Source organism: Agrilus planipennis, unplaced genomic scaffold, assembly GCF_000699045.2.
Source record: "Agrilus planipennis isolate EAB-ADULT unplaced genomic scaffold, Apla_2.0 scaffold86, whole genome shotgun sequence".
NCBI lineage: Eukaryota > Metazoa > Arthropoda > Insecta > Coleoptera > Buprestidae > Agrilus > Agrilus planipennis.
In genome coordinates, this window is record NW_020438863.1 from 684,710 (window position 1) to 697,160 (window position 12,451).

Genomic DNA, 12,451 nt, shown 5'->3' on the forward strand with positions numbered 1-12,451 from the left:
GCCACTGTTTTCCAATCGTTTATTTCAAACAATAAAATGTACGATGGTTTTTCTCGCAACTAATTGAGAGATGGAAAACTCCCTGAGTAACATTGGTCTTCGTTTTGCCGTCTTGTCCTTGGTATTGACCAAGACCAAGACCAAGACCAAGATTAAGACTGTCTTTACACTAGCATGACTAAAAGCAAGACTGAACGAACAAGACTAAGACTAAAACTAAGACCAAATATGCAAGACTAAGACCAAATACGCAAGAATAAACGAAAAATTATAACTTCCGATGGATTTATGAATTAAACTATTTGAGGCGACTTTAATATACTCCTTTTCTGGAACAAGACGTTTTAGTATTTCAAATTATCAGTTACTTTTACTACATTTTAACATTAATTACAAAAAAAGAATCTATGGGGATGCCCTCGGAATAAGTGTTCTTTTTTGCTATTTCTGGATAACAGATGGTTGAAATATAGAGACAAATTAATTTTTTTCGATATTTTTTATTTCTTTCAAATCATCATCATAAGGTTGCCAGTCCTAAGACTGGTTGGACACGCACTATCACTCTTTCCTATCCTGAACTGCTCCTCGCATTTCCCCAAAACTAGAACAACCAACATCCTTAACTATTTGCGAACAGTAATCTAATCTAAGCCTACTTCTACCCCTCTTAATTCTCTGACTAGACCTTCATACCTGAGAAGGTGTCCTACCAACCTATCCCGCTTATTTCTTATTGATTTCCTTTGTTCTCTTATTCTTTGTAATATCTCTTCGTTTCTAACCTTCTCTATCCACGGTATCCTCATCATTCCCCGTAACAGCAAGTACTTTCAAATACCCTGTAGTATTTTGTTATGGACATCATTTTCATTAAAAGTCATGACAAGTTTGCATGTATGACAGAAAATTTCAGCATTTAAAACAATTGTTATGTTGGTAAATAGAAAAATATATACTTAGAAGAATTATTGAAGAAAAACACAAGTATACTTCGTTTAGTTTCTGTAGCGATGTGACCTTCAGTTTGACCGGCGCAAAGTAGAAAAAAACAGCACTAGGCCAGAAAAGGAAGGAGACAACTCTCGGCCAAACTCTTAACCGGTGGGGAGCGTATAATCCGTAGAGTACTGCACGGAAAAATTGACCGTTTTAACCACTACAATTGCATGTGCTGTTATTGGTACCAATTACTACTGAAAATATAAACGAGATGTTTATTTATATTTGAAGACATATTAAAGGCTTTAACGCTTGTTTTCGATTCGCACTACTTTTCATGATTGAACAAAACTTTTGGCAGGTACTGTATGAAAAAGTATGTTTAATGAACAAGAGTCGAGAGTATAATGAGCTTTTTTCTCCATACCTACGATTTTGCCAGTGCGCATCCAAGACATTGGAAGGGACACATCCCTAGAGAAAGTAAATAAAGTATATCAGACTAAGATTAACACGCAAAACCACTTCCCAGATCGAGACTACACCAGCAAGACCAAGATCAAGGTCAAGACTAGAAGTATTTGAGCACGACCATGATCAAAATCAATACCAAGACTGGGACTGAGACAGTCCCGCTCTTGCTTTACTCATCACTTATGCACACAAAAACAAGTCTACGGTAGAATATTATGACATATGATAATTATTGAATGAGTAGCGGCCTTTAGTTTGACAATAACCTTTTTTTAGTTTTTGGCAACCAGTCAAAAGCCTTTTCTCCTAGTTGTGAATAGCGGACTACCCACTTTCGAAGTTAGTTGGCTATTCCCGTTGGGCTATTGTGCAACTTTCGTTTGTTTCGGTCGATGTTGCATAGGGGTTGGAATGGGTTGATGAGGCGGGGGTATTTGACGAAATATGTATAAATATCGGAATAGCTCTACTCGTGTCTGCAAAAAAAAAAAAACACAAAGCGAAAGTTTGTAACTTCAGTTCTGTCAATATTTCCGAAATAAAGTTTCGCAGATACCACTTGAAAATAATTAATACCATTATTTTCGAACGGCAGTAGAAGAAAAAAAGGGCCTTCGGCTGAAATACTGAGCGCAAGAGCAACCGACGCGCAAACGGGAGCGCTGATTAAGTTTGCTTTTCAGAAGAACGAATCCTTTGTGATTCTAAATTGAATTTTCTTCTGCCTCCAGGTTCAAGGAGCGAATACGAGTCGTTTTTGAAGAAGTGTCCTTACAGAAAGGTGACCTCAGGTGAGTCAACATATTTCCTGATACTTTTCCGTTAAAATAAACTCCGTCTGATACCGAAAGATAAGCATTTATAGGTGTATTTATACGAAAACGCTATTGTTCGGTGGTGGAACTATATCGGTGGCTTCTGACTTCCCCATATACGTTCTAGATAAATTATAACACTTTGTATTAAATTTCCCTTATTTTTTGAAGTGGTAACTTCTTTACGAACGGTAGAGTAAGTTCGTTTCATGCGAGTTGCTATGTAACGAAATCATGCAACGCATTTCCCCCGCTGCCTGTCCATATGTATGCCTAGATCTTTAAAACTAGACAATGGATTTTAATGCGTTTTTTTAATAGGTAGAGTAATTCAAGAGGAAGGTTTATATGTATCTATAATACATGTATAATATAGTAGAGAAACACTGATAATTTTAGAAGTTTGTAATGTGATGTCGTAAATAAACACATTTTTTTGCGCCTGCATTGCAAACGCTGGCTAGATTAAAATAATATACTACAGTATTTCGCAGATATTGTAATATCTTCATAGAGGTGAATAGACAAATAAAAGGTAGATGTTGAAATACAGAAGGTGATAGAATAAATGGGCGATTTGAAATTCAAACAACCCATATTTTTCTGGAAATAGTATAGGGCTGTGTGTTGTTTTTTTTTTGTGCAAAGCAATATACCAAATTCAAACTTAGTTACCTACACCTATTTTAAACGCATAAGCTACTAATCAGTTAAGATTTTAATAGCTCTTTGAGTTCCTGCAAGGATAAACCTAAGAAAACACTTGGGGATAATGCGAACGCTTTACAATCTAATTTATCTTAATTGTCCTAAAATTACAGTAGCTTACTCATAAAGGCGTTTAAATGATATTAAATAATAAATTTGGATGCCGTAAAGTGACTTCAAATTAAGTAGGTATAATAATTTTGACACAAGGGTTTGTTTTCATTCTTATATGCTATTTACAACGTAAATTGTGTAATAAAGTTACTTATAACAATCACTGAATCATTAATTAATACATAATTGAATCATTTAATAATATTTACACCTATCCTGCTATTTATGGGGAAGCGGCAGATATTACAGTAAGTCATACACGGCTAACAATCGGCCGCTTCACCACCCTAATGCACTTCTGATTCTAACTCTTAATAAAAATTACCGTTAATTGATCTATTTGATCTTACGATTGACTTACAATTTCAAATAAATAATTAAGTCAGATGCCTTCGTAAATTCTTGTGAAACACTATGAAGTACTACAGCTGTAGTTGGGAAGTTCAAAATTGACATGATTGCAATAAATTATTTATCGGTGAGGATGTTCTTGGTCCCGTTTGGCACTGTAGTTAATATCCATATTTATTGGCTATTATTGCTTTTACGACTTTGAATACTGTTTGGTTGGATTTCATGTTGATAAATGCGGCTAAAGGAGAAACCGTTAAAGTAGTTGGAACATCAAAACAATTTGAAAACGATAGGTGTTATAGCGGCTAATTAACTACTTCGTAAATACACTTAAAATTAAATGAACAAAACTATTTGTCTCCTTTACATATACGTACGATATGTATGCATTTGTACGCGTATGTCGGTCCAGTTATTTTCAAACTGTTAACGAGTTAACAACTCTCCAAACCTGATGGCGTGAAATTATATAGCGGTGAAGTTTTGTTGGTTTTGCCTCTGATGCATTTTGTTTGGTGTCACTCTCGCTGTTCGTTCACTTTTTGGACATAATATGCTTGACATTAACGAAACTGTATTGCATCTACATAATGCGTTGTTGCAGAGTGGGACATTGTGTTAAAATTGGTCAAGAGAATAATTTTGCTTTTAATTTTTTAATGATCTCACCGTATTGAAACTGTATTTTCAGCAATTATTTTCTGATTGTGATCGAAAATAGTACTTATTGTACATAACTAAACGGATCTGTCTGTTCTTTTGTTTGCAGATGATTATATTGGAAATTTTTGTTGTTTGATTCATTTTATTGCTTATTAGGAAACCTCTGACGAACATAATTAAGTTTTTTGAAGTGAAACTTCTTTACGCACGGTAGGGTAAGTTCGTTTCATGCGAGTTGCTATGTAGCGAAATCATGCAACCGATGTCCCCCCTCTACTCGGCCACGTAATCGAGTTCGTAGTGGGGATCGCTTGAGCCGTGAGCGCGCTTCAATGCAACGTTCGTTACAGGCAACTCCGGCATGTATAGTGTACAAATAATACCATTAAACCAATTCCTTAACCCCTATCCCGGTATGTTTGTGTGTTTGAAGAAGTTTCACTTCAGTAGCGTGTTGTTTCGCCCACTTCATTATCAACGCGAGACTGTCTCGCGTTGATAATGCCCACGTATGAAGTGGCGAAACACGTGTCCGCTCAAATAAAATTTTTTGTGGTAATTAGGGGTAAGTATTCCTTTTAATTTTTAATACATCTACTGTACATTTTANTTAACCCCTATCCCGGTATGTTTGTGTGTTTGAAGAAGTTTCACTTCAATAGCGTGTTGTATAATTACACGTTGTATTTTTTTTTTTGGTAATATTGGAGATAGATATCTTTGGAAATTGAAATGAAAACTTTGCATTCCTGTTAAGTCTCCGTTAGGGATGTTCTTTCTGCTTGTTCGGATGGGGTTAGCCTTGTAAGGGTTCGTATCAGGCAATATCTGGCTGCTAACTATTACTAGTGCAGAATAAAGCTGCACCACCAAAACTAATTAGCGGTGCTGTTTGTTATTGAGATTAAGAACGCGTACTTAGACGATTAATTTGCTTTTGACTTTTGTATTGCACTTCTACTGTACACTTTAATTTACAATGTGGAACTATCTTAACCTATCTTGGAAAACTTATATTGTCTTTGAATTATGTAAGCTGTCTTTGGATTATGTGAGCTGTCTTATAAACGAAAAACTACAACTTAAATTAACTTGAATATGTAAATAAATGGGGTGGATAGTAGGAGTTCCTTCCTTCCTAAATATTATGGGTGACAAGCTTCATTGGTCATTACAAGTGAGGGTGGCTGTGGTAGATACAACAGTCTAAGATTTCACCATCTGATCCATTTCCGAGTGAAAGTTTAATCGTTGACAGGGCAATAAAATTAAACTCTTTGAGTCCTCGATGGACCTGCATATTACAATACACGACCTTATGACAGCCTTCTTCTTGTCATCCCTGACCAATTTGTGTACACGTTTGGGACTTATTACAGTGCCATCCATAACACTAGGCACAAAAGAATCCCTTCTCGAAATCGAAACAAAAGATTTTGAAGTATTATTTGAAAAACTGAATTTTGATTGAAACGAATTGGTGAATAGGACTCGAACACTACGTGAGAAGTAACAAAGGCAGATATTCTTATCTTGAACTTAATCTTTTTATTAGGTATGTGTGTGTGTAGATTTTCGCCATTGAGTAGTACTGCACAAATTGTTGGATCTAGTTTTGAACAACGGTGATAGATAACTCAAGTTCTGAAGTTATCTGAAGAAACTTGGAAAACCTCTACATATACACATGCATTATACGATGTGTCGCATCTATGTATTTGGGTCTTTTCGCAAAGTTAGCGGTGGTGGTCGTTGTCGGGGTTGAAAAAGGTATTCGATTCAACATTGCGTCGCATCATGTCCCCGGGCGTCACGTCACACAATCACGGTCACGGCGGCGTAACAATAAAAAAAAACGGAGAGATAGGGAGAGAAAGAGAGAGAGAGTAGCCATTTCCACAATACCACATAGGAATAGGTATTCACAGAGTGACACACAGACGTACAGATAGTCAGTCACAGGCGAAAAGAATCGAACATAACGTTTGACTGTCTGTCCATGTATGCCGTCGACTATTATCGACCGCGGTGGCGACGGCGTCGTTGACGGCCGGCGGCCGCCTGGGACGGTTCGACGGGATTCAATTGCACTCTGAAAAACCTGTGAAAGTGCTTTTTTGATAAATGTGGTGGCCGAAGCATTAAAGGAAAGAGATTAAATGCAAATGTAGGAACGGGAGGAAAAAAGGAAGTATTGGAGAAGCATTGGAAGAAAAGGAAAAACGCTTAGAGGGTTGTATAGGTGAAGAAGCTTTGCGGAAGGCAACGGTGGGGTAATACGTGAGCTTTTAGCCGTTCCGAATACTGACAATGGTTGTGTTGAATTATGTTCATTTTAACAATAAATATGTACCTAAACTACTAACTGTTATAGGAAGCTACATTACACATATAGATAGGTACATAGTATACATATACAGGGTGGCACATTTAAAACTATCCATTTGGAAAATTTTCAACCGCATTTTTTCTGGAAAAAAAACACTAATGCATGCTCTTTGCAACTGTTATCAGAGATTTCACATTCATGTTCAACTAAACGAGCTACAACGTCGCAAAGTAACGTCTACATTGGTGAATTCGTATAAAATTCAAACTTTGACGGCCATTTTTGGCTCTGTCAGATTTTGAATTTTGAAAATTAAATTAGGGCCGAGTATACACAAAAGCATGCTCTTTTCAACTGTTATCACGGATTTTACATTCATGTTCAACTAAACGAGCTACAGAGTCGCAAAGTAACGTCTACATTGGTGAATTCGTATAAAATTCAAACTTTGACGGCCATTTTTAGCTGTGTCACATTTTGAATTTTGAAAATTAAATTAGGGCCGAGTATACACTAATGCATGCTCTTTGCAACTGTTATCACGGATTTCACATTCATGTTCAACAAAACGAGCCACAGCGTCGCAAAGTAACGTGTACATTTGTGAATTCGTATAAAAGTCAAATTGTGACGAGCATTTTTGGCACTGTCAGATTTTGAATTTTGAAAATTAAATTAGGGCCGAGTATACACTAATGCATGCTCTTTGCAACTGTTATCACGGATTTCACATTCATGTTCAACAAAACGAGCCACAGCGTCGCAAAGTAACGTGTACATTTGTGAATTCGTATAAAAGTCAAATTTTGACGAGCATTTTTGGCACTGTCAGATTTTGAATTTTGAAAATTAAATTAGGGCCGAGTATACACTAATGCATGCTCTTTGCAACTGTTATCACGGATTTCACATTCATGTTCAACAAAACGAGCCACAGCGTCGCAAAGTAACGTGTACATTTGTGAAATCCGATGAATTTGAATAGTTCGCGTGCCTTTTTGGCACTATTAGTTATTTAATTTTGAAAATTCAATTAGGTCGCAGTATACACAATTGTATGGTCTTTCCAACTGTTTTCACGGATTGTAGATTCTTCTTCACCTAAACGAGCTACAGCGTCGCAAAATAACGTCTACATTGGTAAATTCGTATAAAATTCAAGCATTGACGGCCATTTTTGGCTCTGTCAGATTTTGAATTTTCAAAATTAAATTAGGGCCGAGTATACACTAATGCATGCTCTTTGCAACTGTTATCACGGATTTCACATTAATGTTCAACTAAACGAGTTACAGCGTCGCAAAATAACGTATACATTTGTGAATTCGTATAAAAGTCAAATATTGACGAGCATTTTTAGCACTGTCAGATTTTGAATTTTGAAAATTAAATTAGGGCCGAGTATACATTAATGCATGCTCTTTTCAACTGTTATCACGGATTTTACATTCATGTCCAACTAAACGAGCTACAGCGTCGCAAAGTAACGTCTACATTGGTGAATTCGTATACAAGTCAAATTTTGACGAGCATTTTTGGCACTGTCATATTTTGAATTTTGAAAATTAAATTAGGGCAGAGTATACATTAATGCATGCCCTTTTCAACTGTTATCACGGATTTTACATTCATGTTCAACTAAACGAGCTACAGCGTCGCAAAGTAACGTCTACATTGGTGAATTCGTATACAAGTCAAATTTTGACGAGCATTTTTGGCACTGTCATATTTTGAATTTTGAAAATTAAATTAGGGCAGAGTATACATTAATGCATGCTCTTTTCAACTGTTACACGGATTTTACATTCATGTTCAACTAAACGAGCTACAGCGTCGCAAAGTAACGTATACATTGGTGAATTCGTATAAAAGTCAAATTGTGACGAGCATTTTTGGCACTGTCAGATTTTGAATTTTGAAAATTAAATTAGGGCCATGTGAAGACGAAAGCATGCTCTTTCCAACTGTTATCACGGATTTTAGATTCTTTTTCAACTAAACGAGCTACAGCGTCGCAAAGTAACCTCTACATTTGTGAATTCGTAAAAAATTCAAACTTTCGCGTGCCATTTTTGGCACTGTCAGATTTTGAATTTTGAAAATTAAATCAGGGCCGAGTATACATTAATGCATGCTCTTTTCAACTGTTATCACGGATTTCACATTCATGTTCAACTAAACGAGCTACAGCGTCGCAAAGTAACATCTACATTGGTGAATTCGTATAAAATTCAATCTTAGGCGGTCATTTTTGGCACTGTCAGACTTTGAATTTTGAAAATTAAATTAAGGCCGAGTATACATTAATGCATGCTCTTTTCCACTGTTATAACGGATTTCACATTCATGTTCAACTAAATGAGCTACAGCGTCGCAAAGTAACGTCTACATTGGTAAATTCGTATAAAATTCAAACTTTGACGGCCATTTTTGGCACTGTCAGATTTTGAATTTTGAAAATTAAATTAAATCCGAGTATACATTAATGCATGCTCTTTTCAACTGTTATCACGTATTTTAGATTCTTCTTCAACTAAACGAGCTAAAGCGTCGCAAAGTAACATCTACATTGGTGAATTCGTATAAAATTCTTACTTTGGCGGTCATTTTTGGCACTGTCAGACTTTGAATTTTGACAATTAATTTGGGGCCCTGTATACACTAAAGCATGCTCTTTTCACATGTTATCACGGATTTTACATTCATGTTCAACTAAACGAGCTACAGCGTCGCAAAGTAACGTCTACATTGGTGAATTCGAATAAAATTCAAACTTTGACGGCCATTTTTGGCACTGTCAGACTTTGAATTTTGAAAATTAATTTAATGCCATGTATACACTAAAGCATGCTCTTTTCATCTGTTATCACGGATTTTACATTCATGTTCAACTAAACGAGCTACAGCGTCGCAAAGTAACGTCTACATTGATGAATTCGTATAAAATTCAAATATTGACGGCCATTTTTGGCACTGTCAGGTTTTGAATTTTGAGAAATAATTTGAGCCGGGTGTACACAAAAGCATGCTCTTTCCAACTGTTATCACGGATTTTAGATTCTTCTTCAACTAAACGAGCTAGAGTGTCGCAAAGTAACGTCTACATTGATGAATTCGTATAAAATTCAAACTTTGACCGCCATTTTTGGCACTGTCAGATTTTGAATTTTGAAAATTAAATCAGGGCCGAGTATACATTAATGCATGCTCTTTTCAACTGTTATCACGGATTTCACATTCATGTTCAACTAAACGAGCTACAGCGTCGCAAAGTAACATCTACATTGGTGAATTCGTATAAAATTCAAACTTTGACGGCCATTTTTGGCACTGTCAGATTTTGAATTTTGAAAATTAAATTAGGGCCGAGTATACATTAATGCATGCTCTTTTCAACTGTTATCACGGATTTCACATTCATGTTTAACTAAACGAGCTACAGCGTCGCAAAGTAACGTCTACATTGGTGAATTCGTATAAAATTCAAACTTTGACGGCCATTTTTGGCACTGTCAGATTTTGAATTTTGAAAATTAAATTAGGGCCGAGTATACATTAATGCATGCTCTTTTCAACTGTTATCACGGATTTCACATTCATGTTTAACTAAACGAGCTACAGCGTCGCAAAGTAACGTCTACATTGGTGAATTCGTATAAAATTCAAACTTTGACGGCCATTTTTGGCACTGTCAGATTTTGAATTTTGAAAATTAAATTAGGGCCGAGTATACATTAATGCATGCTCTTTTCAACTGTTATCACGGATTTCACATTCATGTTTAACTAAACGAGCTACAGCGTCGCAAAGTAACGTCTACATTGGTGAATTCGTATAAAATTCAAACTTTGACGGCCATTTTTGGCACTGTCAGATTTTGAATTTTGAAAATTAAATTAGGGCCGAGTATACATTAATGCATGCTCTTTTCAACTGTTATCACGGATTTCACATTCATGTTTAACTAAACGAGCTACAGCGTCGCAAAGTAACGTCTACATTGGTGAATTCGTATAAAATTCAAACTTTGACGGCCATTTTTGGCACTGTCAGACTTTGAATTTTGAAAATTAAATTAAGGCCGAGTATACATTAATGCATGCTCTTTTCCCCTGTTATCACGGATTTCACATTCATGTTCAACTAAACGAGCTACAGCGTCGCAAAATAACCTCTACATTTGTGAAATCCGATGAATTTGTTTATTTCGCGTGCCTTTTTGGCACTATTAGATATTTAATTTTGAAAATTCAATGAAGTCGCAGTATACACTATTGTATGGTCTTTCCAACTGTTATCAGGGATTTTAGATTCTTCTTCAACTAAACGAGCTACAGCGTCGCAAAGTAACATCTACATTGATGAATTCGTATAAAATTCAACCTTTCACGTCCATTTTTGGCACTGTCAGATTTTGAATTTTGAAAATTAAATTAGGGCCGAGTATACATTAATGCATGCTCTTTTCCGCTGTTATCACGGATTTCACATTCATGTTCAAGTAAACGAGCTACAGCGTCGCAAAGTAACGTCTACATTGTTGAATTCGTATAAAATTCAAACTTTGACGGCCATTTTTGGCACTGTCAGATTTTGAATTTTGAAAATTAAATTAGGGCCGAGTATACATTAATGCATGCTCTTTTCAACTGTTATCACGGATTTTACATTCATGTTTAACTAAACGAGCTACAGCGTCGCAAAGTAACGTCTACATTGGTGAATTCGTATAAAATTCAAACTTTGACGGCCATTTTTGGCACTGTCAGATTTTGAATTTTGAAAATTAAATTAGGGCCGAGTATACATTAATGCATGCTCTTTTCAACTGTTATCACGGATTTCACATTCATGTTTAACTAAACGAGCTACAGCGTCGCAAAGTAACGTCTACATTGGTGAATTCGTATAAAATTCAAACTTTGACGGCCATTTTTGGCACTGTCAGATTTTGAATTTTGAAAATTAAATTAGGGCCGAGTATACATTAATGCATGCTCTTTTCAACTGTTATCACGGATTTCACATTCATGTTTAACTAAACGAGCTACAGCGTCGCAAAGTAACGTCTACATTGGTGAATTCGTATAAAATTCAAACTTTGACGGCCATTTTTGGCACTGTCAGATTTTGAATTTTGAAAATTAAATTAGGGCCGAGTATACATTAATGCATGCTCTTTTCAACTGTTATCACGGATTTCACATTCATGTTTAACTAAACGAGCTACAGCGTCGCAAAGTAACGTCTACATTGGTGAATTCGTATAAAATTCAAACTTTGACGGCCATTTTTGGCACTGTCAGATTTTGAATTTTGAAAATTAAATTAGGGCCGAGTATACATTAATGCATGCTCTTTTCAACTGTTATCACGGATTTCACATTCATGTTTAACTAAACGAGCTACAGCGTCGCAAAGTAACGTCTACATTGGTGAATTCGTATAAAATTCAAACTTTGACGGCCATTTTTGGCACTGTCAGATTTTGAATTTTGAAAATTAAATTAGGGCCGAGTATACATTAATGCATGCTCTTTTCAACTGTTATCACGGATTTCACATTCATGTTTAACTAAACGAGCTACAGCGTCGCAAAGTAACGTCTACATTGGTGAATTCGTATAAAATTCAAACTTTGACGGCCATTTTTGGCACTGTCAGATTTTGAATTTTGAAAATTAAATTAGGGCCGAGTATACATTAATGCATGCTCTTTTCAACTGTTATCACGGATTTCACATTCATGTTTAACTAAACGAGCTACAGCGTCGCAAAGTAACGTCTACATTGGTGAATTCGTATAAAATTCAAACTTTGACGGCCATTTTTGGCACTGTCAGATTTTGAATTTTGAAAATTAAATTAGGGCCGAGTATACATTAATGCATGCTCTTTTCAACTGTTATCACGGATTTCACATTCATGTTTAACTAAACGAGCTACAGCGTCGCAAAGTAACGTCTACATTGGTGAATTCGTATAAAATTCAAACTTTGACGGCCATTTTTGGCACTGTCAGATTTTGAATTTTGAAAATTAAATTAGGGCC

The 12,451-nt window shown here is 35.9% G+C and overlaps 1 protein-coding gene across 2 annotated transcripts in view; it reads left to right on the forward strand.

The window, feature by feature from the left end:
- The window catches only part of LOC108735727 (suppressor of lurcher protein 1-like), a 130,121-nt gene extending 127,903 nt beyond the window's left edge, over nucleotides 1-2,218 (forward strand). For both annotated transcript variants that reach the window (XM_018467833.2, XM_018467835.1), the window contains exon 7: nucleotides 2,148-2,218. In XM_018467833.2, the coding sequence (XP_018323335.1) occupies nucleotides 2,148-2,211 (64 nt within the window). In that variant the 3' untranslated portion in view covers nucleotides 2,212-2,218. The remainder of the gene's footprint in view (nucleotides 1-2,147) is intronic.
- The last annotated feature ends 10,233 nt before the right edge of the window (nucleotides 2,219-12,451 follow it).